Raw genomic sequence first — 27,914 nt, forward strand, 5'->3', positions numbered from 1 at the left:
GATAGGTTGTTAGAGGTGTGAGGAGATTTAAAATAAGTAAGCCTTGTGGAATGGTCACCTGGTGAAGTGGGAGAGTGGATTGATTGATAGGATTGTGGGGCAGAGCTGAGGATGCATTTCATGTTAGTGGCTATACATTTAAAGTAGTGGTTCTTAACTGGGGCAGTTTTGCCCCCCAGGAGGTAGTTGACAACATCTGGGGGTGCTGTTGGTTGTCACAGCTGGGTGCTGGGGTGATACCAGGTATCTAGTGGGTAGAGGCCTGGAATGAATACTGCTCAACATCCTACAGTGCCCAGGACACCTCTCACAACAAATGATTATATGGTTCAAATGTTAATAATGCCAAGTTTAAGAAACCCTCATTTATAAGGAAGCTAATCGGTGTGTTTGAGTTTTTCTTTTTTCTCATCCCCCACCCAGAAATAGTAAGTTTATAAACCGAATGTGAAACAAACTGACAAATAAAGTAATTCAGATTATGTTAAGTATGCTGAAGAAGGAAGCTGGGTGATGTGATGGAAGGTACTAAGGTGGAGGCATCTGCTGTGGATAAGGTTGGCAGACAGATCGCGTCCGAACAGGAGGCATTGGTGGGGCCTGAAGAATGAAAAAAAGGCCAGCCATGGGAGAATCTTGGGGACTAGCATTCTAGGCAGAGGAGACAGCTTTATAAAGCCCCTGAGCTCAAAAGGGTAAATGAAATAACAGCATCTCCTAGGATTTTCTAAAAAGGGAGGAAATAGTATATTAACTATAACGTAGAGTTCTGTTTCTGTTGGCTTCTATTATTCTAATTAAAGAAGCTTCTTTTCAAATGTTTTGTGGGAAAATGGTCCAGTGTATTTATTAAGTGCCTTTTGTGCGCTCAAAAATACATTCCACTTGGGGTGCCTGGGTGGCTCAGTGGGTTAAAGCCTCTGCCTTCGGCTCAGGTCGTGATCCGAGGGTCCTGGGATCGAGCCCCACATCGGGCTCTCTGCTCCGCAGGGAGCCTGCTTCCCTTACTCTCTCTCTGCCTGCCTCTCTGCCTACTTGTGATCTCTGTCTGTCAAATAAATAAAATCTTAAAAAAAAAAAAAAAATTCCACAGACTCCAGGCCAGGAAGAGCAAGTTCCTTTGCAGATAACTCACCAACTTGGAAACAAACATATAACATAAGAGCTCACGATCACAAAATTTTACCAGAAATACTGTGAACACTTGAAGTGACCTATATCTGGTTTCTGTGTGTAACATTTCTTCTTAGCTTATTTAGTAGATATTTATAATATTTAGTTTAATCCATTTATAATATTTAGTTTTTCAGATTGTAAAACAGTTTATTTATTTATTTATTTATTTAAAAGATTTTATTTATTTATTTGATAGAGGTCACAAGTGGGCAGAGCAACAGGCAGAGAGAGAGGGAGAAGCAGACTCCCTGCTGAGCAGAGAGCCCGATGTGGGGCTCGATCCCAGGACCCTGGGATCATGACCCAAGCCGAAGGCAGAGGCTTTAACCACTGAGCCACCCAGGCACCCTTGTAAAACAGTTTATTATTCTAAATTATACTATTTATTACTTACTAGTGCCTCTCAAATAATAAAAAGCATTTGGCTCTAGTTTTATATAATCTTAACACTCTTTTTTTTAATCTCTTTGTGTCTTTTGTATCACATTTATTAATCTAAAACTTAGAAATCTTACTAGTCAGAATGTTTTAGATGTCAATGACAGAAACCCACCTCAGCTAAACAGATAAAAAGGAAATTGGTTTGAAATAAACTAGGATATCTTAAAGCCAGAGGAAAATCCAGCAACTGAACCAAGGGAAATGGCAGCCTAGAACTGAGAAACAAATGGAATTAGAAATTAGTGACTTCAGGACACTTTCTCTAGTGCATTCTGGCTTTATCCTTTGTGACAGACTGGCTTTCTCTGTGGCAGGAAATATGGCTGCCACACACTCTGAAGCCTCACGTTCCTTGGGGCACACTACTGGAACAGATCCTCCAACATGGCCATAGCAATCGCAGTGAATAGGTGCCAAGCATGGTTACGAAGTGTTTTGCTTCTGTTAACCCTTTTAATGATTTTATGAACCCTCTGCAGTGGATACTAATATTATTAATGATTTACAGATGAGGCATGGGAAAATTAAGAAACCTGACTATAGTTGCAGGGCTTAGAAGTAAGTAGCAGAGCTGGGGTTTGGGGTACCAGGCAGTCTGGTACCTACCAGACCTGACAGCTACTATGTTGTATTTGCTGAAATCAGGGGTGGAGAGGTTTTGTTTATTGTGGTTTTGGCTAAAGAGTTAAACCGTGCAAGACAGGGATATGGTTTTGATTTATTCCTTTATTCTTATTAAAAAGATACAGTAACTGATGATATTATAATGAACTGTTTTCAGGTCTTTGAAAAATTCCCTGAGTTATTTATTTAAGTAATCTCTACACCCCTCGTGGGGCTTGAACTCAAAACCCTCAGGTCAAGAGTCTCCTGCTCCTCCAACTGAGCCACCCTAACACCCTGAATTCCGTGAGTTTTTGTTCAAAGAGGCACATATGGTTTGGTTTGCCTACGTAGATCTTTCTTTCTTTCTTTTTTTTAAGATTTTATTTATTTATTTGACAGAGAGAGATCACAAGCAGGCAGAGAGGCAGGTTAGAGAGAGAGGAGGAAGCAGGCTCCCTGCTCAGGGAGCCGATAAAGGGCTCAATCCCAGGACCCTGAGATCATGACCTGAGCCAAAGGCAGAGGCTTAACCCGCTGAGCCACCCAGGAATCCCTATGTAGATCTTTCTTGAGTGCTCTTTGGTAAAGAAACTTTCTGCGTTGTACGCAGACATACTACATTCAGTGGTTCTCAACCAGGGATGATTCTTCCTGGGAACATGTGATAGTATCTTGAGTCATTTTTGGTTGTCACAACTCGTGTGCTGTATTACATATGTAGCCTCCATACGTATAGGCCCAGGATGTTGCTAAAGGTCCTACGCTATGAGACAGTCCTCTCTCCACAAAAGAATTGTCCAGCCCCAGGTGTTAATAGTATTGCGGTTGAGAAACCTGTACTAGATAAGCTGGGCCATTTTCTAACTAAGTGTGTGGGTTTGCGATGAAGAGTAAGAAATTCTAAATTTTTGAGTACTTGTTGAGGGGATTAAGGTCACATCGGGCTAGGATGCCTTGAAAGAAGGACCACATAGTAGAAGACGTTCACAGAGGTGTGTATAGGGAAATGGAGCAGACAGACTTGGCCAATTTTGAGTATTTTCCTTGAGGATCGACTGTGTGCATACAAGTAAAAAGGTAAGGAAACCTAATCTCCCTTGCTCCTGTACCTGATGATGATCTCGTAAGAATAATTTTAGGATAGCATTTCAGCAATAATCTTGAAAATAAATGGGCTTTGTCATTTACTGTGATTTATGACATTGAAATTCATTAATAAGTCGACGACTGGCTTGTATTAAAGAAGTAGAGCTATTACTGTTTTTTAAAAATAATTTTGTAATTCTAGGGTTATAGTTAACAATATCCAACATTTATCACATGCTTTCTGTGTGCCAGACCCTGTGCTAAGTTAGTGCTTAATCTCACTGAACTCTCCTAATAACCCTTTAAAATAGTTTCTGTGGTATGTATATTTTGCTGATGAAGAAAATCAGTCCTAGAAATGTTAACTGGCATCCTCACGGTCCGACAGCTTGTCAGCTAGAGGTGGAATTCTGGTTTGATTCCATAGAAGGACTCTGTTAACACCAAATGGTGTGCTGCCTTTTTCCTCTTAAAGATAATTTCAGTCCTCTCTTGTGCTTATTTTCCATCTGTAGTTGAAATTTTGATACCATTAGGTAATTCTTTGTATATTTGGTCTCAGTTCTTGTTAGTGAAGGAATTTTATATATGTTTAGAAACAGATATTCCATGTATAAGTGAAAACTTATAAATTAAAGTTGTGAAGTACTCTATTTCCAAATAGTTCCAAAGGGAAAAAAAACAACTCTTGAGTAAATTTGGTAACCAGTTTGAGGTCTTATTTGGATGTGATGATTTTGGAAAAACACTTAAATTTTCTGTGTATAAAAAAGCCTAGAATTTCAGTGGATAAGATAATTAAGATGAAATATTTCCCTTTCTTTTACTCTCAGTTTATCTGTGTAAAACATTGTATGAAATCTTTCCAGTGAAATTCTGTGTAAGAAGGATTTTAATATGAAAAATAGGATAGATTCTGACCTCTCCCACTAGAAGAGAGGACTTTTCAGTGTTTATCATTTGTGAATAAATTTTAACATTTTCTAAGAAGTGTGTGTGTCAGTCCACCACACTTTGACCTATCATAAAGCAAATAACTTACGCATATACTATTACCTCCTCTTTGGGAAGCTCAGAGTCAGATATGTATGCCACTGTCCAGGGAGTAAGTAGAGGAAGGGAGGGGAATGGACAGTATAGATGCCCAGAAGTCCTAACTCTTTTCAGATGGTCTATAATGGGGGTGAGTAATAAGATGTCTCCTTCACTGATAAAAAATACTGTTACTTTTATGTTTTGTTTCATTTATATTTGCTAGCAGTTCCATATTTGGAGAAAAAAAACAATTGAAACTGGGAGAAGGGAGGGTGTGGGGTGCCTGTGCTATCATAGTTTGCCTTCCGTATAGTTACTGCAATTTCACAGTTTGAGCCTGGTTTCCTGGATGTTCCTGACACCTCCTTCCACCTTCATCCTCACTGACTCATGGCAAATTTGGGGGCAAGATTTATGCTAATGCCTTAATTTTTACTGTTTTTCCTCTGCAAACTTACTAAGTTGTGGTGATTGCTGGCTCCCTTTTGCTTGTTTGCTGTGTTAACTTCCAAGTCATATACTTTGTGTGTTTGTATATAGTTGACACTGTTGAATTATCAGTCCTTGAGTTAAATAATGAAAAATCTGATTAATTTTAGGAGTATAGAAGATGTAAGAAATACTGGTTTATATGTGGTAAAACTTTCTAAATGGTTCATCAATTGATAACTCCCTTCGGTCTTTAATGGTTAAATGTGGTTTAAATACTGTCTTCCTAGTATTCCCAATAGGGTGGAAACTATCCCTATTAAAAATAATAGTTTCAGTTTTCACTTATTGGAGAGATCTATTTTTGATGTTAAATTGAGAATATACGCCTCAAACATTTTAAAGGAGTAACACTAGCATAGTTATTAGTCAAATGTAAATATTGCAACTTATATGTAAAAATATCTTTTTTCCAGTCTTGCTTTATGTAACTTTTTTGATGTGTGGAAAAGAGGGAAAGGGCTCTAAACTTAGAGCCAATGTGCTTTTGTTGTTCCAAATTTTCAATGCCAGAAGTATATAAACCTGCACCTGTTGGTAATTATGAGCAAGCCAGCCTTTGCCAAATCCCAGGCCTCTGCTTAAAATTTTTTTACTGGAACTAAATGATGTTGCCATTTTTATTTTTAGGTTTGCTGGCATGGGTAATCTCATTAAGGTGCTAACCAGGGACATAGACCACAATGCAGCACATTTTTTCTTGGACTTTGAAAGTAAGTCTCTTTAGCCCTTCACAGCTGGTGCATAATGGTAAAGGTGAAAGATGGTCACACCGCAGTGAAGGCTGGCCCGAATATTTGTTAATAAAATATGGGGATCAAACAAAGTTTGCATGATTTTTTTCTTAATTGTAGGCAAACATCACCATCATATGTATAATTCTTTAGTTTTTCATTTGCTAAAATCATGTTGAGTCTGTAGCCAGTGCTGTCCTTTCATTAGTCCATGAAGCAACCAGCCTTATGATGAACATTCTAATAGTATGCCTTGGTGACTACGCCCAGCAATGTGTTTGCTCAGAATCCTGTGATAATCTTACAGAAAATCAGTATGGTGCTGCACATCCAGAATCAGTACTTTAATCACCTTCCACAAATTTACTAATAATCCAAATTTGGTTAGAAATACATGCTTTAATGAATGGCATACAGGAAGTAAGCTGAATATTCTGCTATGTTAAGATGAAATGCAAAGGTGAGCTGTGGCCAAAACTCTCCATATTTGGCTTTGGAATAAATCTTTGTTTCAGTGCAATATTAAACAAGATTACATGTGAATAATTCTTGATAAGAAATTTCTTTTTCAGAATACTAGCACTATTGGAATACTTAAAGAATTTTTCATTATAAGGCCATTAATGAAACTTGTCTTGGGAGAATTTTGAGAAGAATTAGACCAACAGTTGTGCCATTGTGTACAGGAAAACCACATTTCACCTCTAGGTCCTACATATCAACACCCTGAGAACCCGGTTTGCTGTCTGCCAGAGCACAGTCTGGGTAACCTGAAGGATGAATTCATGGCCTAATGAACATTTTCCCTGTTACTATTTTTTTTTTTTTAAATTTCAGATGTTCTTTTTTATAAAGGGATATTTTCTCTTTTCTCATTCTTGTCTTGACAGGTACCTTAACATGGGGAATCTTCTTAAAGTTTTGACATGCACAGACCTTGAGCAGGGGCCAAATTTTTTCCTTGATTTTGAAAGTGAGAAGATGATTTTATATCTATTTCTCTTTGCCTGCAGTAGACTGCGTCTGTCTTGCACTAAATGAATGTTTCTACTTTGCCATCTTTTTAACTGCTTTGCATGACTGAGCTATGAATTGTTTGAGTAAAATTTCCGGTGCCTTCTAGAACTAGAAGTCATATTTTATAGATTAAATTATGATAAAATGTTTTTACTTGAATTTTTATAGGAGAGTCTTAACTCCTAGTTAGACATTATTTTGTAATTGGAGATACTCTAATGAAAATTTTTATGAGAAAATTTTGGTGGAAAGGACAAATGCTACTTTGAGATTTGTTAATAGAAGCAATATTTGGGGGAAAATTTATTGCAGTTGAGAAAAATTGACTAGGCTTTAATTACTCTATGTATCTATTGAAGTATTTTAAATTACAAATCTGTTCATGAAGGCCATTCAAAGCTCAGTAATTTGGGCATAATATTAAAAGGTAAGTGTGAACCTTAATTATTTGATCTTTACAGATAATTAATTTGAAAAGTTAAACTCATTATATGTATGTATTTCAGGAATCCTTTTTTTTTTTTTTCTAACTCTAAATAAAAAGAAAAATAATGGGTTCACAGACCTTTAAGTAATTTGCCTTCTGTTTGTTTTATGTTGCATGACCTATTGTAATATGGTCTAAGAGTGGCAGGTAAGTGTCATTGACCCCTGTGCATGTTGGAAAGCTTTTGCTTTTTGGCTGTCTGTATCGCTTTAGCTTATGTGGTTGTCAGATTGAGAACAATGAAATTAAAGGTTGTTTCACTGTGAATGTTGCTGTTTTAACTGATCATTATTAGAAAATTGTTAGGAAAGGGTGAAGAGATAAAAATTTTTAAGTTGTGTGATCCTATGCATTTTTATCTGAGATTAAAACATTTGAACAGATTTTTAAATTCTTTAAAAATTTAAGACCTTTTTGGGTTTTAAAAACAAAATAAGCAAATCCCTTAAAATCTATTTCCAGAGAGTCTTTGTATTTTCTATCAACTTCAGTTTATGTGATATTATATAATTCATTCTATTTTATGGATAATTTATATATTTTTTCTTTAAACTAGGCCAGTTCATATGAATCAGTTTGTAGCTTATCTCTGTTTTATGGAATTTTTTGTGGTCTCTGATTTTTTTTTTTTTTTAAATTTTACTACATTCCTAGAAATGTTCTGTTACAGTTTGGGTCCTGTGTACAGGCTAGCAAAGAAAAGTAATGTGAATATCAGGACCATATTAAATTGTTGGGTTCTTAGGGGAAGATGTTATTAAGTGAATATTAGTTTTCTTGACCCTTCTCAACAATTTAACAGTGCCATTTTAAGTGCATGTTTGGCATGAATTTTAATCAGCTTGGGGATGTTAAGCAAATTGCTGACTTGAAGATTATTCTTTCAGATGAGGCAACTTACGTTAGAGCTGTATTTTAGTTTATTTGCATCTGTTTCAAACTGGTCTTGTATATTTTTCTGCTATTCTGTCTCCTTTCTATTCTGTCTCAAATTCCTTACATTTGCAGAATCTTGGCTTTGATACAGTCAAGATCTTGTTCAAGACTTGGCACTTGATCTTTTTATAAACCTAGCATCATGTTGTGGTCAAGTGAGAAGCACGAATTCACTGTAGTATTTTAAGTATTATTTGGTCTTGATTTTACAGTCTTTGGGGGTTTGAACCATTATCCTTAAAATTTAAATAGCTAATTTAGTGACAGGAATAGGTTAAAATTGCTACCAACACCAATAACCAGTAATGAAGAACTATATATGAAGGGTTAACTAAAGATAGATGTAAAGTAAAACGTATTTGTTGCCCTTATCAGCCAATGTAGAACTTTCAGTTTGACACTTGATACACTGTATACTCGGCCAGAGTTTGCCGGTTGTTACTTCTTATCTAGGTTTTTAAATGTTTTCTTTTGATTCTAACATTGAGTTCTCTTAATCACTTTTATCTTTGATCTGTTGCATATTCCCGTTTGTAAAAGTTTATCTTATCATTAGACTATTTCAGTGACTTTAGCCCAACGCATGGGTCTTGTCTTCAACAGCTTCATAGCAGACTAGGAATTGTCAATATAGTTGATTTGCCAGTTCCTTGTGATTACTGAAAATAAAGCCACATTCTTTTTTTAAGTAGCATATTTCATACTACATTGTTTGTTTCTGGTTGAACAATAAGAATTCAGGTTACCAGAGTAATTTGGCTTTACTATTCGATCATTTATAGTTGGTTAAATCAAGATCACTGTGTCTCCATGATTGGGCAGCTAGAGCAATAATTCCATACAGATAGGCATACTGGCATTTTGTATCAAGTTGTATACAAATTAAGTATTTTTATGCATATAAAACATGATCTGATGGAAACCTGTAGTTTACAGAATGAAGAGGTCTTTAAATCATGATTCGCTTGTCCACACGCATGCACATACATGGTTTTTCAGTTCAGTTAACAAACGTCTGTAGCTTGCCTCCTGTATGCCAACCAGTAGATGGATGCTGGGGATTCAGAGATAACAAAGATACAACCCCTGCCTTTTGGGAGTTCTCAATATAATAAGATAGAAACACAAACTAATAATTTCCTTTACATCCTTTACCATTCAAGGTGTAGATCACAGGGGATTAACTCGACCTAGCAGTGAGTAGATGGGATATCTTGGAAGACTTTCTGATGGTAACCTTTGAACCGTGTTGTAGAGGGTGAGTTAGAATGTTTCAGGGTAAAGTTAGTGAAGGACATTGTTAGGAAGCAGGAACAGCATCTACAAAGGCCTTAAGGCATGAAATGACATTCTGTGTTACATGAAATATACTGTTACCTACTCTATAGGTGAACTAGAAAGAGGGCCTTTTTAAAATTATAACTATGTAATAAGATTTTATTTAAGAATAATGGTTCAACTAAGATACAAGCCCAGAATTGCCCCCATAAAATTTGGCAGCATTTATCCTAACAGCAGCGTATAAAAAGCACTGAATTGGGGGCAGTGTAGCCTCTTCTAGGTTTTTTTTGGATTTCTTTGATAATGACATAGCTCATTCTAATGACACATCTTTAGCCCGAGTAACTGTTGTATCTGTTAGTCCATTAAATTGTGGTTCTTAGGAGAATAGAGGCTTCTATTTATTTTTATGTCCCTTTCCATCCTTCACATAGTGCTCTCTGAATGTTAGAAGTTTAGTATCTGTTAGTTAACTTGACTTATCTCAAGGTAGACCAGAATAGGAGAGTGAATAAAGGTGGTTGTTTGTAAAGGAGGAATGGAATCTTACTTTCTCTGATTCTTTGTTAAAGTGCCTTTCCATTTAATCATACATTTCCTCTAATTCTTGTGTCGTTTGTGTCACTTGTTCCCTGCAATCTTGTAAAACTATTGAAATCCACTCTTTTAGTCTAATTTTATTTTCCTATTTTACTTCTTGTATATTTTCAGTTGCTTTTGCCCTCCCTGTACTTTGAAATATCTTTATTCTGGTGGCATTTTCTTATATTTATTTTTCTGAAATGATGAAAGATTATATTCATACAGAGTTGAAAGTGCATAATAGTTTCCTTTAACTCATGGTGGAGGTGCATTTGTGTCTCTACCTTCTCATTCATTCACCAGATAATTTATTACAGAAAATCTGCTTGGGACTGAGTTTACATCCTGTACGGTGTATGTGCTATACACTGAGGTCCCTGCGTCAATGGAGATAGGGAGATACATCATAAATATTTACTGAATGAGTGAATGCAGGACTAAAGCACAATGACCCCGTATCACAATTAGTTTTTAATGCGACTGGCTTTCTGACTTTTTTTTTTTTTTTAGCTGATCTTTGCCCCCTTTTGTATTTTGTATAAAATTCAGATTGAATTTTAGCAATTATTTTCAGTGACTCTTTAATAGGAAACCAGTATGAAATTACAGTATTTAATTTTACCTTCAAATAATAAGAGCAACTGAAACATGCCTTAATTTCCCTTGAACAGCTATTAAAACTAAGCTTGATGAGTAATCACTACTACTCTAAGTAGTAGATACTTTATTTTGCATTCAAATGAATGTCCTTTTGTCAGCTGGTTAAGTGATAGTTTTTTCTTCAAGTAATAAAATTTTTCATTCTTTGCCATGAAAAATCAAAGTGACAAGTCTTGGTTGCATTATATGGTACCATTTTTTGAAAAAATGCTTTATTTTATAGTCTTCCTCCCTCCCTAGATTTCATCCTTTTGCATGACTTGCTCTCAGTAAAGTAGTGCTTATTACCTGTCTGCTACTTTCTGTTTGTCTTCATTTCTACAGCAGTCTTCAGCAGCTTTCAAAATTATAAATGTGACTTTCCTGTGACAGTCTAAAAAATGTTTAATCAGTGTGGTGCTGGGTATTTTTTCCACCCTTAGGGGGAACTGGAATCTTCTCCTTTATTTTTAAATTTCTTGGTACTTACTAAACTTCTGATCATTATTAACCACTTCCAAGGTCTACTTAAATCTACTTAATGATGTTTCTTTTGTATGTAAGTCTCAGTGTCACATTTTTCTGTTAACAGCTAGTCACCACACCAAAAATACAGTTTAGTATTTCCAAACTTCACAAGTATTTTTTGATATATAACAGTCAAAATATTGTCCTTTGTCATGAATTCCCACTTCATGAATTAAAACTATGATACGTGTCTACTATTGATGTTATGTCTGTAGTTTCACAATTCCATATGAAAAAGTATAAAACTGCTGTTTTGCATGTTAAAAAAAAAGTATTTTTCTCTATTGCATCTGGTGTAAGTATAAAAATTATGAGGTGTACTTATTTTTAGTGTGTGTCTTACTATTAATTTGGAGAATATGGTCTGGCTAAATATGAGAAATTATTACTGCTAAATGACAAACCCTGATTTTTAAGAAATCATTTAGCTCCAATATAAATATTTACTTCTAGTAATATACGTTACGGCTTTGGATACAGAGTATTTTTAATTTGGCTCCTCTTGTGTAATTATTTTGTCACAGTATTTTTATTAAAAAAGTAGATGATTTCTGAAAGATTCAGAAAATAATGGAACAGATACAAGAACACAAATTCTTAAGTGGGCTTTGCACATGGATGTTATTGTTGCCATAGTACTGTTTAAGTATGTTGGAGTTAAAATTTGGTACCCTGTTGATTTTTTAAAAAACTGGAATATTTTTGACTAGTTTGCAGCTTTAATAGATGGAATTGAATTATGACTTGCCCCATGTGCAAAATAAAGTTACAGTTCTTGGGCATCTGGACTCCTAGTTTCATGTGTGAACTAAGTTTCTTTAAATTTTCTAAGGAAAGAAATAAATATATTTTGTATTTGCGGGAAGGTAAAGTGGGTGCAGAAAAGTCCTAAGTACTAGTTTTACATGATTGGTAGACAAAGTGATTTATCAGAAATGTTCTCAATTCATATTATCAATTTGGTCTTCCTCCCCTGACTCCATAAGAAAAATTTTTGTGTGGAGGAATTCATCCAACACAGTTCCTCTCTAAAACATGAGGATGATCATAACATTTATAATTTTTAGTGCTTTATGCCTTATCTGTAGCATCAAATGTGGTCTATATGGAGGGATTTATGAAAAACTCCCATTTCACACAGATTGCCCATTTTTCTCAAAAAAAAATTAAATAAAAAAGATTTAGCCTTAGAGAAACAAATGACCAAGTTATTAAAAACAGGGTTTCTGCTACCTCAAATTTAGGAGAGAGAAATCCAGATTTAGTCATCTGTTAGCATATGCTCTGTGACTAACACCACAGGTGGTAGAAATGCCCATATGTTTGTGTTCCTGATTGTGCTTTTTATGACTATAATTCTCCCTTCATTTTTCTCTCTGTCCCAAAGTGTGCGGGGAACTCGTTTTTGCTTTAGTATTTCAGAATTTCAGAGACAGTATTATAGCTGCAAGTATCTGGTTTTCAGCAGCCTAGCCATTCTGAAACAATGTCATAATTTGAACTCCTCTGCACAGGAGTTTTGACCTTGTGCTTATCAGCAGAGAAGTTCATTGGCACAGAATTCAAAGTGGTCCCTAGGAAAGGGGAACGTCTAACAACTATTATTTTAAGGTAGTTTTTAATTTATTTTATATTGACACTCAAATCACTAAAATGAGCTTTCTAGGAAAATAAAGTAGTTTCAATTTTAAACCATAGGTGAACAAGATATATTAGTAGGCTTTCCATTTCTGTTGCATTAAAATAAACCATTATTCATGCATTTACAGTCATTATTGGTAATGATTACTATATTACTATAGTAGTAAAAGTGATTATTACCACTATCACAATTTGAACTTTGAATTAAAATTCTCAAGTTCATTTAATATACCAAGTCATGGTTTGTAACTTAAGATAAATAGTAATGTTTGATGGTCCCTTGCTCCTTGTGTATTTACAAACTTGAGGCTAGCTATTCAAATGTTGTAGAAGTATGGAAAAATTATCAATCTTTTCTGAGAAGTTCGGAGTTAACATTGAATAAGATGTGAGCCATCTTTAGAAATTGAGACTGTTCATTGCTTAGAGTTACACATTTATTAAAAAAAAATCATGTGACTGTAAATTTTTTTGTGCTTTCCTGCTATTTAGATGCCCAGCCTACAGAGTCTGAGAAGGAAATTTATAATCAGGTGAATGTAGTATTAAAAGATGCAGAAGGTATCTTGGAGGATTTGCAATCATATAGAGGAGCTGGCCATGAAATACGAGAGGTAAAGATGTTTAAACATTTTCCAATAAACTAAAATTCTCTGTGTCCCTCCTCTTAAGCTCTTTTGTACTTACTTGTGAATTCTATGTTGCATATTAAGTATTACATTTAAAGAATGATCACTTGGACTATTTCAGATGTGGTTTTAGTGATAAAAGGGTAAAAGGAAAACGGTGTTCTGAATATGTAATTTATGTATGTTGGAGAAAATTTTATTTTTTGGTTGCTCTCACATCTGAAATTTACACTATCCATGAGGGACGATTTTTATTTATTTATTTATTTATACATACATCCTTTTTGGCGGAGAAGAGAACATAACTTTCTGTGGCCTTTTGTCCTGCTAGTCTTATTTTTTTTCCACTCCTCCTATGCTTCCCGGGAGAAGGCTGCTGTCATCCTTGTGGTCTGGACTCCCCCAGCTGATTGATGACTTTACACCATGGAGCAAATATCTGGTGTGGTTTCCTCAATTATCTTTTCCTGAGCCTCTGAACTCATCCAGGTTTCTAACTACCTCTTATTCCACTTCTTCTGTTTTTCAGAAAAAGCTGTATCTCTACTTGTTACCAAGACTAATGTCTCTACCTTTGTTCTGGATCCTCCTCTGGAACTTTGCTCTTTTAATTATTCCTTCTCTTAATTACATCTTCTGTTTTTTCTTCTGTTGGCTTCTTCCCCTTAGAATATACACATACTCGGGTGTCCTCTACCACCCAAAGAAACACCCTAACCTCTGGACCTATCTCTTTCTCATGATGCATTTCTTAAGGGCATTGTCCTGTTACTTTATTTTTTTTTCCCACCCTTCTGCTTCTTCTATTCTTCTGTATAACTGACAGTGCAGAGGTTGTCAAGGAGCAGTCTGTTGGTTTTACGGTCCACATCCAGCTCCATTCCTCTAATGACATTTGTAGTGTTAATGAAGGCAGAATTAAGTGTAGGTGCCAGAAGATGATTCAAGATGATTTAGTTTTGGACCAAGGGGCCACAGGTTTTGGTGATTGACTGGATGTTTAATATAAGGGAGAAGGGGAGTTAATGATTCTAGGGTTTCTGGTTTAGATTAGCCATTGGTGATATCATGAGCTGAGGGAAATGATAGATATTGTGAATTCATTTTTTTTTTTTTAACCTCTCCTGGCTGGGGCTGTTTGTTTCTTGAATGTCTTACACACGTACACTTTCCTTCCTTCACATCCCAGTAATTACTTCCCCCTTACTCTCTTCCCCCGTGCTTTGCACACATTTCTTTTATGGTAACTATCACTTTTTTAAAAAATTAACTGAAATTTAATGTTGATAACTCCACCACCACCTCCGGCTTGAGAAGGAGGGTAAACCTGGTTTCTTACTAATTTGTGTGTCATCAGCATCTAAAACAGTGTTTAGGAAGCACTTAGTAACTGTCGAAGAAATAAATACAAGAGCTTAGATGAATCTCGCCAATATAATTAGCTTAAGTGAAACCTTTAGATTTCAGTAAATAAAGGCATGTAACCATTTCTGTGAAATTCAAATCCTAAACATTTAAACATAATTTGAAAAAATCCAAACATTTGTGGAAATGGAAGATTTAAATGATTAAACAGGATTTAATTAACTAATTGACAGATTCTTTTCCTGTAGGTCACAACAATTCACAGTTTGTTCTAAAAGTGTTTTAGTGTCTTCATATTGATTATCAGTGCTACAAATTATTTTTAATTGTTCAGTATTATATCATTAAATTTTTTAAAGTTTTATGGTTGAATTCTGATCAGCTGGTTACAGTTATTTCCCATAAGCAATAAAGAAAAAAACTATAGAGATACAGACTTTTATCTGTTTTTAAGGTTAGAGCCCTTAGGATTTTTTTTTTTTTTTTAACTTAAGTGAAGGGTTACTCTCCTTCGTGGGAAGGCTCACTACAGTCTTTATATTGACTTAATGAAATGCATATATTGACTTAATTGAATGTAGTTGTCATCTTCTAAAAGACAGTAAAATGATGGAAACCTTTAGGAGTCATTTCAAAGAGGACTTAGGGAGCTGTGAAACTAGGAATTTTAGAGGCAGTGACCAAAGGTTGGAGTACCGTAGGACCCTGTGGTCACCCAGTTTAGTACCATATTCAGTGCGCTCGTGGCATTCCGTGGTTGGTCGTGCGGGCAAATAAATACATGTCACAGAGTTAAAGTTTACATAGAAAAATAACACTAAAAGGAATGGGGAGAATCACAAGAGATAGTAAGAGATTCACCTTACCAGGCTACCTATTAAGGTACCTTCATTAATTCTTTGGTAAAAGAATTCAGGACCGAGAAATAGATAAATAAAATAGATAAAAAAATATGTAAGCTAGAAAACAAAACAGCATTTAAATCTGTAGATTAAGGTAAGTGTGTAACTATTCAAGCATTTGAAGAAACTTTCACTGAGGAATGCATATTGATGTCTGGGTTGAACTCCATAAGCAGAAACATCATATTTCAGAATAATAGGAAAACAATTTAAGAAAGGAAGGTACAAATAAAAGATGATTATATACAAATATACAGAGAACAAATACCACTACAGTAACTGTCAATAGAAAGACCTAAATAAACTTCGTAGAACTACTATTCTATCTATGAAAAAGCACAGACAATAGAAATAAAGTGTTCAGATTTACTAATAAATGCATATCACTGTCAAGCAGTTTTACTATATACGATAATTGTTACAAGTTCAGTATTGGTTGGTTTATGAAGGTAGTAATTTTAATGCAAGTGCTATTATAAAATGGTTTCCTTTTTTGGAGGTCCGTTTGGCCAGTTGTAAAATGAGATCTATAAAATTTTTTGTACTTCTGTACCAGATTACATTTTAGAAAATATTCTCCGAAACAGTATCATTCAAGAGCAAGGTAAATGTACAAACCTGTGCTGTGGATGTGGAATTACTTATATTTTTGTTTAAGTAACATTTTAGTAAACATGACTGAAATAGAATAAAATTTGATTTAATACAGAATCTGTTAAATAAACTAAGCTTATTCTCTAGGATAGGCCACTGGTGAGGGAAATAAGAACACTCAGCTACTGTTTTGATGAATCTATACCAGTTGTAACATTTTTGGAGCTGGGAGTTAACATATCTGCTCCATGACAGTCTTACCGCTGACCTTTGTGTCGCTGACCTAAGTGTCCTTTGCATGTTGGGCTGTCTGGGTGCTGTACCAAAAATGTTGCCTAACGCAGTGAAACTGATGTGAAAGGAAAAGGAATCACAATTACAGTGAGAACCATAACATGTTATCATAAAAGAGCAGCTAGTGTCCCAGTCTAAATGCAGGCAGGGCAGGGTCAGGGAAGCAGTTAACTCACTCAGTTGTGAAAGTAGGTATGTTTGCTAGACCATTTTGATATTATGAGAATGAGTTCTTATTTTGAAAATAATTCTCTGATCTTGCAAGAGAAGTTGGATATGCTTCTCAAGAAAAGAAAATTTTAATTTTTATCTGTTTGGTTATTTCCTGAATAATAAACAGATTTTTACTACTTGATATAAAACATTGCTGAGACTGGGGCTTGAGGCTAAAAGAACTTTTCGTATTTGTCAGGATAGTATCACAGTCCCTTTGAAATATTGGTATTAATGTGAAAGAAGGATTGTGACATGTAATGTCAGATTTTCTTTAATATTAAAATTCTAGGAAGTGACATAAATGGGATTCACTTCAGAATCCTACTGTGTTTGAATATAATTCAAAAACATTTTATATAGGGGCACCTGGGTGGCCTAGTTGGTTGAGCATCTGATTTAGGCTTAGGTCGTCTTGGAATCTTGGGGTCCTGGACTTCTGGAATCCTGAGATCCAGCCCTGCCAGGGCTCCCTGTTGATGGGGAAACTGCTTGTCCCTCTCGCTCTGCCTCCCCCTCCCCTTCTCATGCTCTTACCTGTCTCTCAAATAAATGAATATGATCTTGAAAAAAAAAGTTTTATATAAGAAAATAAAAATTAGTGGAAAGCTTATAAGGCGCATTGTGTAAATAATACGTAGCCCATTTGTTTAGTTTGTAGCTTATTTATTCAGAGCATTCCCTAAATCTGTCTGCTTTCAATTTTATTTTGCTTTCTTGTTTTTCAGTTTAGTGTGGATGGAGTCAGAGTACTAGTTGCCTTTGGAAAATCTAAACATGGCGATACCTCCGGATAATGTTTATAAGAAGGACCCCAGACACTCCCCCATTTTGGTTATGAGTTTCAACTTTCAGATAGCATGTTTAGCTTGTTTGAAAATGTTAGAGAAAACAAACCAGATGGTTGAAGAAAAGACCTTAAGTTCCATAAAAGAGTAAGAAAAGCAAAAGAAAGATAAAAGCAAGAAAATACCTTTCTTTGGGAGTGACCCCTCCATGTTCACAAAAGATTGCTTAGTGGTCTGAAAGGCAGGTCATATTTTATCAAGTATACCAGGGTTTCCTGTGTTTGCTGAAACCTATATTTTAATGTAAAAATAATACTGTTTTGATTTTTAAAACTCTAACTATTTTTATTCTTTGGATTTTGAAGGCAATCCAGCATCCAGCAGATGAGAAGTTGCAAGAGAAGGCTTGGGGTGCAGTTGTCCCACTAGTAGGCAAATTAAAGACATTTTATGAATTTTCTCAGAGGTTAGGTAAGTTGAAAGTTTCATAATTATGACTTCCCTAGTGAAAAAGACATTTATTGATAAGGAATTAATGTACAGTATTTTATATTCACCTTGCTAAATTTATATGCTACATAGGTACAGCAATCTTGTTAGACTGTAATATTACAGCATAATTGTATCATCCCTACCAACCTAGGTCTTTAAATTATTTAGACCATTTCCCCCAACAAATTATAACTTCCACAAGGAAATGCCTGATTTTTGTTATTTATTTATTTATTTACTTACTTTCTTATTTGTTTATTTTAGCCTAAAGGGTCCAGGAAACACGTGCTAGAATTTCTCTCCAGCTCTACAGCACATCCTGTCCCATGTGTGGGAACTAATCATCAGGCCCTTGGGTTATTTAGATTTTTGTGTCCTTAAAAATAATTGCTGATTGTGGTCAGTTCATGTATCTAAAATGGTACAAGATGAGAAATGGCAAGTTGATGATGTGCCCAAAATTATCTGGGGAGTTATTAAAACAAAAAGCATTCAAAACCATTTGCTTTTTCCCTGGCGTGGGAAAAACTACTCAAAGATCAGAATTGTACCTTCCCTACAGTGAGTAAGCAGAATTGGAATTCCCTCTCTGTTAGAGGAGGAGGAAGAGCAGGTAAGATTTAGGTAGTTAGCTGTTGGAGTAATTTGAAAGACATAAGTTGCCAGGTTTTAGAAATTGGTAATTACTTGAGTTCTGTGTTTTGTTGTTTATTGGTTTAAGTCTCTAGATACCTTGGAAAAATCATTAGCTTGGGCAGTTGATTGGTATTGGCTGAAGCGATCTCTGTGGCAAAGCATCTCTGTGTCCATTGGTGTAGGGCTTGAGTTTTCTAGTTTGCTGTAGGTCACTGTCACTTCCTAGTTTTTTCTCTCTGGCTCTCCATAACCTTCATATTAGCTACTAGGCCACTTGGGTCTGCAACCTACTTGAAAGCTGAAGTTCAATTTTTTAAAAATGGCTACGTTTTTAAAAAACTAAGAGAACTGCTCTTTTTCTTAGATGAAGGACAGACTGTTAAAGGTACAGATCATTGAAATAGAAGTATTGTTACAAATTATCCTTTTCTTACTAGAAGTAAGAATTGTAGCTTTCACACTGCCAACCTTTTGATCAAGTATCTCTGTAATCTATAATTTTGTAGCCTCATTGGACTGAAGTGTTTTAATTGTGGTTATCATCTTGACTCCTTTATATTTAGAGTGTTTGTTGTGCTGCTAGTTCCTGGCTGCATTTGAAGTTATATTGCTTTAGATGGTGTTCAGGCCTACTCGGACTCATCTTGGTCTCTTAGCATTTGCCAGTTAGAAAAGAATAATTGTGAAATAGGCCAAACCAGTCAGGCTTACATGTTTTCTCATGTTTTAGCTATTGGAATTAAATCAGGCTAGTGGTGTGTGTTCCATTTCACCAGAGTATATTATAACATAGGTAATAGCAAGAAGCTATTGTTTTTCATACCGTCATGTGGGAGCCTGGAACTTTGATTACTCTAGGGACTTCTGTAGTTATAAGGAAAGTACAAATTTAATATAGGACAGTTTACTCCTCATCTCTTCCCCAGTAACCTGGTTAATAATGTTTCCAGGTTTTTTATTGACGGTAACATATCCTTGTTTACATATGATAGGAGCTCACTGTTTCTTGAGTGAGTGAGGGTGAACTAATGAGTACACACATCTGGGGGTTCCTGGGTGGCTCAGTCGTTAAGCATCTGCCTTGGGTTCAGGTCATAATCCCAGGGTACTTGGGATCGAGCCCCACATCAGGCTCCCTGCTCAGTGGGAAGTCGGCTTCTCTCTCTGCTTGTGGTCTCTCTCTCTCTGTCAGATAAATAAATAAAATCTTTTTTTTTTAAAAATGGATACACACATTTGATGTATCAGATATGTATTGGGTATTTAGGAGGAGCAATAATACGATTTTAGGCTTTGGAGGCATAGCTTCCTATTTGAAATCTGGTGTTTGCCATGTATTAGTTATGTGGTCTTGACCACATGACTTAAATTCTCTGATTTTCGGTACCCTATCTGGACTTCAAGTCTGGTGAGCCATCTGGTTTATATCCACTAAACCTTTTGTCTCTTCTGTTCCTACTTGAGCCACCAGTGAGGATAAACATTACAAATAGCCCACAAAGCACCACCTGTTAAGATCCAGGTGATCCTTCAGAATCGTGCTATCCCAAGGAGAGGGTGCTTGGCCTCAGCACTGCAGATACACTGTGGTGTGTATTCCAGAAGAGGGACCCTGATCCCTTGCCAGTTTGTATACTTATAGAGAGAGGGGGAAGGGATCACTTGAGGGATCACTCGACTAACTGACCTAAGTCTACAAGGTTAATGTTGCTGGCCTAGGAAATGTTCTGTACTTGCTTATTTTAGTCTGAGGCCTTCCTAGTTGAGGCAGCTCAGTGAAGGTTGTATGATCAGACAATAAACAGACTCCTTTGTCTTTCCTCAGTCATCTTCCTGTTTCAGGGGCTTATTAATAGGGACCATCCCCAGGGATCATAATGGGTAGGTCTCTCCAACATGTTGGCTCACTTTCTCTGGGCTGGATTGCCCACAATGAGTGTGGTCATGTTTCTTGGCTATGTTAAGTCACCCACCATCCACATCTTTTGTGTTCTCTTCTGAGGATTTAAGTTCCAATATAAGTCTTTGATTTAGGTGTGGATGGCAGTGGTGAGAATAAATGCTTGTCTCTAAAGGGGAACTTGCCACAGAGGCCACAGGGGCCTCCTCTTCCTAGGCATCCAGTCATTTCCCATTATTGTTCTACTTTGTGGAATTATCTGTCTTTATTATTTTTCCCAGTTAGTCTCTTCCTTATAACCTTGTGCACTGATCTACCAGCTAATTTCTTCTAGAACTTAGTAACTTGTTAATTTCTTCTTGTCACCTTTCCTAAGAATCCTGTTCACATGATTTTGTTTTAGGAGTTCCATCAGGAAGACCAATCCCTACATCATCTTCTCCTTGATATCCCTTTCTTTACAACTCAGCCAGAGACCTGAGCCATCTTCTGGGATCTTCGGTCTCTGATTCCTTTCTTGACACAGGGCATTGAAGACTAGTAGGATTGTTTTGTATCCACAGAGGCTCTCAAAATGAGAGGCTGGTCCAGGTGTCCCAGAGGCAGATATGCAGTGCCATTGTCTTGAGATGCCCCTTTTACGCAGATTTGCCCTTGAGTGCTTCAGCCATTCTGGGACAGAAGTTCTCCAACATGGTTATTGTCCAGCCCAGCTCAGCCTAGTGACTGGACTGCACTCCTTGGGGATGGGGGGCCGGGCCGGGAGGTGGCTCTGCCATCTCCCAAAGTGGCAGAGCCCCTTGAATGTTAAATTTACCCTGAGACTTGATAAAATCTAGGAAATGCAAATTTCTTTTTTCTTTAACAGCCTGTAACAGTATTGGTGTGTGTGTGCATGTGTTTAACAGTTTTTTACTATTCTCATCTCTCTCAAACTTTGCTTTCCACTTATATTGATACTGACAGAAGGAATGAATCTCAAGAGATGAGTAAGCCATTTTTAAAAATACCTAAAATGTGTTTTTCCTTTTAGTTGACCTTCACATCCACTCTTGCACTTCTGTAAACCATCCGTACTTCTGCAATCCATTCTACACATAGCAGATGACATGGAGTTTTTATAAATGTTAATCTGATGATAACACTACCCTGCTCAAGTAGTTTCTCCAGGGACATTAGGATGACAAGACCAGAATACTTGCTATGGCACATAAATTACACACGTATTGTTCTAGTCTTAGGTTACTCTCCTCCTTGTGCTCTCTTTTCTACATGTATTGGTCTTCTTGCCATTCCTCTGCTGTGTCATGCTCTTCTCAGCTCAGGATGTGGCTCACTGCCTTGCTGCAAACTCTTTTTCATCTTTAATGCACACTTCAGTCTCAGCCCAAATGTCACTTACTCAGAGAGGTCTTTTCCTGAGTCTTAAACTAGGTGAGGTTCTATTTTTATATTTTTTCATTGTATCATGTACTTCTTAACACGCATACAACCATAATAATTTGTCTCTCTTCTCTGTGTAGTCACGCTCTGTGTGGGCATAAGGAGCATGTCTGCTTTCATCTCTGTTCCCCCAGTGCCTGCCACACGGTAGACAGGACTTTTTCTGACTTGCTATAAAAAAAAAGATAAGAACTATCGTTTGGAGTAGGTGACAAATAATGTCTCTGTAGTATCTAGCTTAGTACCAGCACATATTAGACATATAAGAAGGACCTACTGTGTAGTAATCCATAGATGCATGTTTTAGAAGGTTACAGAAGGCTAGGTAGAATGTTGCTTTATTTGAGAGATAGTCAGTTACGTACTGTGGTGGAAAGAATAAGGCTGTAGAGTCAGAAACATCTGGCATTTATTAGCTATACCCTTGCGAGTCTAAAATCTTTGAAACTCAGTATGTACCCATCTGTAATGCTCATGTCCTAGTTGATGGTGAAAGTTTAATAGGAGACCCAAGTCCTATGCGTAGTAGGGATGTTAGTTCTTCATAAATAGTAGAGCTGGTATTTTTTTAAGTTAAGGGTTGATGATCTGATAATTTTATTATTAAGAAATATTTAGTTAGTAATCTGACACTTTTTCATTAATGTTGGATCACCATCTACTACCATAATTTCCTGTTTTCTCTGAATAGAATCTGGCATTTGTTTCTGATTCTGGAATCTATGAATGAATTAGTTTGATTTCTTTTATTTTTTTTTTTTTTGAAGTGAAATATATATATTTTTAAACACAGTATGTATTAGTTCCAAAAAGCATTTATTTCGAAGGGACCATTTTACTTACATAATGAATCAGGATATTTATATTGTGATTCTAAGATAGCAAGCTCTAAGATAGGAAACTAATTATTAAATCAAAAACTTCGTTTCCCTTAGTATCTGAAAGAAAGCAATTTGTGTTTATAAATAAGCAACATATTCAAAGTACGAACAGTTGCTGATTTATTCCTAGGCATGTGGAGATTTGACTGTGTGGACATGATGCCACTGAAAGTTACTCAGCTGTAGGGTAACCCTTTACCAGTTCATAAAAACCAACACTACGTAGAATGATGAAAACAGAAAATTTGCTGTTTGATCCTAGTGTTTAATTCATTAGATTTGCATTCTGTGTTATTTTGAATTTGGGTTTATGGAATTTTAAAACTGAATTGGTTCCTTCAAGGTTTTTATTCCGTTTAACGCTGTTCCATTTCAGTGATTATATTTAGATGATCTGGCTTTTGAAGAGACCTTATTTTTATTGGAATTAAAATCATAACATTTATAAATTGCTCATTTTTAAATAAAAATCAGGGAGCTACAGCCTAAGATTTTAATCTTCCTTTCTGTAGAAGCAGCACTAAGAGGTCTTCTGGGAGCCTTGACAAGTACCCCGTACTCTCCCACGCAGCATCTAGAGCGAGAGCAGGCTCTTGCCAAACAGTTCGCAGAGATTCTTCATTTCACACTCCGGTTCGACGAGCTCAAGGTAGGCCTCCCTGCTGGCCCTGAGGTTCATGGATGTCGTGAGCCTCTCAGTGAGCACAGGAGGAAATGCCTGGAGACCTTCACAGTGTGTTTAAGTGGTGTCTGTTGGTTCGTAGCAAAACATGGAAAACTACATTTAAAAGGGCAAATCTTTTGATGTATTACATGTGTAACAAATAGCAAATTACCCAATACTTTGTCTTCATTTAGCTTCAATTTAAAAATATCTCTGGAACAAAATTCACCTTTTCTAATACTATTTTTTCTTTTCTACTCATCCCTAATTTTCAGCATCCCTTTATATAAAGATGTTAAGAGATTTCCTTCCTTCCTTGTGCCTGCCTGCCTGCCTTCTTCCTCATCTCTCTCTCTATGTTGTCTTCCTATTTCCCTGCACACCCTTCCCACCCCCACATTGTTGGAAGGACTGAGTGTAAAGAAATAGGTAGTAACTCTCATGTGAGGAGACCTGATCCACTTGAGACTCTGTCACAGTAACCAGGTGTGAGGCGAGTCCTTCAACTTTCCAAGACCTCGAGGACCTTATCTGATAGGTGGTAGAGGTGGATTCCTAATTACAGCCTTCTATTTATTTTACATAATAGGAAGCGATTCTCTTTTATTAATACTTTGAGCACAAAGAATTTGTATATAAAATTTTAGTCTGAGGATTGCACTGTTGACCATATAGACATACCAAGACATACATACTTTTTATTGTAATAATTCAAAACTAAGTGCTTACATATTTCTTCTTTTTTCTTTTGTTTACTTGATAATACTGGTTTTTGGGAAACAACCTTTTATTTCGCATGTTACCTAAAATTACTGAAAAGAAGGGAAGTATATGGATCATGACTGTAAAACAGTTTACGTGGTTTATATTCAGAAGGACTAAGTACAATGTTATGTGATTTAGGTACAAAAACCTATCTTGGGTTATGCCAATTTTAGTTCTTAAAATGGTATTACAAATTAGGGAGTTGTCACTTAACTCGTTAAAACTGTATTTAGGAGATTTTTCACTTAATTTTTACATATCATTTAGTGTGCATAATACATTTTTCTTTCATGAATGTCTTCTTTAGATGACAAATCCCGCCATACAGAACGATTTCAGCTATTATAGAAGAACATTGAGTCGTATGAGGATTAATAACGTCCCAGTAAGTCAATGGTTTGAATTGGGTATAGTAATGATAGCCATTAGTTTGCTTGTTCATGTGCTCGTCCATTCAAATGAAGTTCAGGCTGATGATAAAGTTGGTAACTCACTACGAGCTGTAGCTATGGGAGGAAAGGGCAGGATTCCCCCAGCCACCCACAATGCTGGCCTGCCCTTGCATTGAGTCCCTTCAGTCACCATGACTCCTTCCTTCAGTAAAATTGCTGTCTGTTCATACAACATTGATACTTAAAAATTTCTCTGTGTAGTCTCATTTATTTTTTAATTTTTTAGAAAAGATTTTATTTTTAAGTAATCTTTACACTTTACACGGGGCTCGAACTCAACCCCAAGATCAAGAGCCTCTGACCAAGCCGGTCAGGTGCCTCATGTGGATTCTCATTTAAATTGCACAAAAACTTTGTGAATTTGTGGTTGTGAGTTTTTTGACTCCACAGTCTTAGAATGGAAGAATCCTGGAGAGAAGTTGACCTGGAATGGGAGGATACTAATGTTGGCAAGAGGGGAGAGCAAGGTCATGGGCCGTGAGCACTCCTGTGCCTGTTCCTTGGCTACATAAATGCTCTTCTGCTTTGCTTGGGCTTGATTTGCCTTGATTTCTCCTTGTCTTTACCCTTTTCTACCTCCAGGGAGTCAAATACTATAAGTAAAACCTTAAATAGAAAGAAAATATTCTCTATTTCTTTAGGGATTTTGAGGACTTATATTGTGCTAATTGGTGTGAAAAATGGGGAAATTTCTAGCATCAGCCTTGTAGCCTCAACTGGATAGTTTAATAATAAAGACTACATAAGTGTGTAAGGAGTGGTAAGTGGCATAAGAGGTTAAAGAAAGTGCCAAAGGAAAAATAAAAAGAAGAAAGTGCCAAAGGAGTGACCATTCTTTTTTCTTTTTTCTTTTTTCATTGAGTCAGTATTTCCTGAAGTGTCTGTTGTACGATGGGCCTTGGTAGGAAAAGGATTTCTCTTCCATGAAGCATCTGTTATTTTTACATCAGTTTGGTTTTGCATAGACCAGTTTCTGCTGTGACGTTGACCTTATCATTTGTCTTTTTCATACCCACCATGTAAAATCAAATCAAATCAAATCAAAACACGTTAACACCCAGTCAGTCCTCCAGTTATAGCCATCCTGCTACCACTCAAGGCCAGACACCATAAAATCATCTTTGCCCTGTTTTTCATCTTAAGTAATTACAGGTACATCCAACTGTTGCCAAGGGAAATATCTTTCATATCTCTTCCTCACCCCCGTTTTCATCTTTGTTTTTCTGTTCCAGTTGAGGGCCTCATTCTCATTCTTGTTGGGAGACATTCTGTAAAACTCATTTTTTGACCTATGGTCCCTTTGGCACACTCCGCCCGCCACCATTAGTCCGTTTGCTTTAGGGGTGCCTGGGTGGTTGGCACCTGCCTTCAGCCCAGGTCATGTTCTCAGGGTCCTGGGATTGAGCCCCGCATTGGGCTCCCTGCTCAGCGGGAAGCCTGCTTCCACCACCCCCACCCCCCGCCGCCTCTCCCCGTAGTGCTTGCCTCTGCCTACTTGTGATCTCTCTCTCTGTCAAATAAATGAATAAAATCTTAAAAAAAAAAAAAAAAGAAAGAAAGAAAAAGAAAATTGACCTAGTTGTTGTTCCTTTCTAATAACATGTCCAGGGGCCCCCCATTACATGCAGAAGAAAAATGCAAATTTAAGCTAGCTCTTAAGACACTCTGCAGTCTAACCCCAGCCTTCCTTCCCAGCCTTACTGTTTGCTGGCGGTGGCCCCTTATACACTGAACACAGTGGATTACTCTAAGCCACTTGAAAACATGCTCTTCTCCCCTGACTTTTTGGAATGCTGTGCCTACCTGCCCATCTGCAAAGGCTGTCTTCAGAGTCTGTCCGTCTTAGTTTCTTCCAGTCTAATGTAGTCTTCCTCTCACCTCTTTTTCTTGGTCATTACTTAGTGTGTTGTTGTGGGTACCTGTGTGATCCTAAAACAGAGGCTGGGGCAGCGTCTTCATCATCTTCCTGTCTTCCATAGCTTTAAGAACAATGCCTTGTTATAGTAGGCAGCCCATCCAGGTTTTACTCAACTGCTTAATATTATTTACAATATTTTAAAAGATGTTAATCTTTCTGAAAAATTGCTTAATATCATTTTTAACCTGTTTTAAAGAATATTTAAGTATTATTTACAAGATGAGAAATGGCAAGTTGATGATGTGCCCAAAATTATCTGGGGAGTTACTAAAACAAAAAGCATTCAAAACCATTTGCTTTTTCCCTGGCGTGGGAAAAACTACTCAAAGATCAGAATTGTACCTTCCCCACAGTGAGTAAGCAGAATTGGAATTCCCTTTCTGTTAGAGGCTCTTCTTTTATAGATGTTACCATATTTAATAATTTATGAACTGATATCACACGCTCTTATTTTCTACATAGGCAGAAGGAGAAAATGAAGTAAATAACGAATTGGCAAATCGAATGTCTTTGTTTTATGCTGAGGCAACCCCAATGCTGAAAACCTTAAGTGACGCCACGACGAAGTTTGTATCAGAGGTAAGCGTTGCCTGGATGGTCAGTCACTCTTCGTGTCATTCTTCCTGTCTGCAGCCACGGTGACCTCCGCAGGCCCTGAGACACTGCCATCTCTGAGCGCATGTGCACTGAGTCCTGTCCCTTCCCCCGGGGCCCACATGCACACTTCTACCTGCCTAGGAGCAGCTTCCCTTTGGATGTATAGTCAACACCTCGATGATATCATGGCCAAACCAAAGCCTTGGGTGTTTTCTCCCGACCCTGCCCTTTCTCCAGTCTTTTCTGTCTTAATTAATAGTACCACTATAAAGGGAAGTAACTTAGGGTTGTCATCCGGAATTCCTTTCTTTATCTCACCTCTTTTGTCTCTTCTGTGAGACAGTGTTATTGACTCTCCCTCTAAAATAGACCCTGAATCTGAAAACTTAGCCCCTCTCTTGCTCTCCCTCTCTGGATCGGCCCTCTCACCTCGGACCTGGATTACAGCATTCGTGTTCCCCCTGGTCTTACTTCTTCTGCTCTTGCCCCACTGTAGTCCTTTCTCCAAGGAGCAGCCAAAAAAAAATCTTCTTTTTAAAAACCACTTCTTCCTCTGTTTAAAATGTTTCAGACATTTAAAAAGCCCTTTAAGAAGCCCTTCTTCCTCTGTATAAAATGTTTCCAGTGACTTCCCAGTATCCTTGGGATAAAATCCCTATACCTCATGACCTGTGAGGGCCTGTCTGCATGTAATGGTTGTTTC

General features: G+C 36.8%; 1 protein-coding gene across 11 annotated transcripts in view; it reads left to right on the forward strand.

Annotated features, from left to right (window-relative positions):
* Positions 1–27,914, forward strand: part of CYRIB (CYFIP related Rac1 interactor B) — a 104,592-nt gene that overhangs the window by 66,057 nt on the left and 10,621 nt on the right. For 4 of the 11 annotated variants that reach the window (XM_032873531.1, XM_032873529.1, XM_032873530.1 and 1 more), the window contains 6 exons: positions 6,458–6,540; positions 13,171–13,292; positions 17,829–17,934; positions 23,328–23,464; positions 24,552–24,629; positions 27,077–27,193. In XM_032873531.1, coding sequence (XP_032729422.1) covers positions 6,468–6,540; positions 13,171–13,292; positions 17,829–17,934; positions 23,328–23,464; positions 24,552–24,629; positions 27,077–27,193 — 633 coding nt within the window. In that variant the 5' untranslated portion in view covers positions 6,458–6,467. Of the gene's footprint in view, positions 1–5,463; positions 5,547–6,457; positions 6,541–13,170; positions 13,293–17,828; positions 17,935–23,327; positions 23,465–24,551; positions 24,630–27,076; positions 27,194–27,914 lie in introns of those variants that run through there. The other 7 variants (XM_032873528.1, XM_032873537.1, XM_032873536.1 and 4 more) reach the window with 4 other exon arrangements.

The sequence above is a fragment of the Lontra canadensis genome, unplaced genomic scaffold, assembly GCF_010015895.1.
Source record: "Lontra canadensis isolate GAN:19392208 unplaced genomic scaffold, GSC_riverotter_1.0 scaffold49, whole genome shotgun sequence".
In the NCBI taxonomy this organism is placed as follows: Eukaryota; Metazoa; Chordata; class Mammalia; order Carnivora; family Mustelidae; genus Lontra; species Lontra canadensis.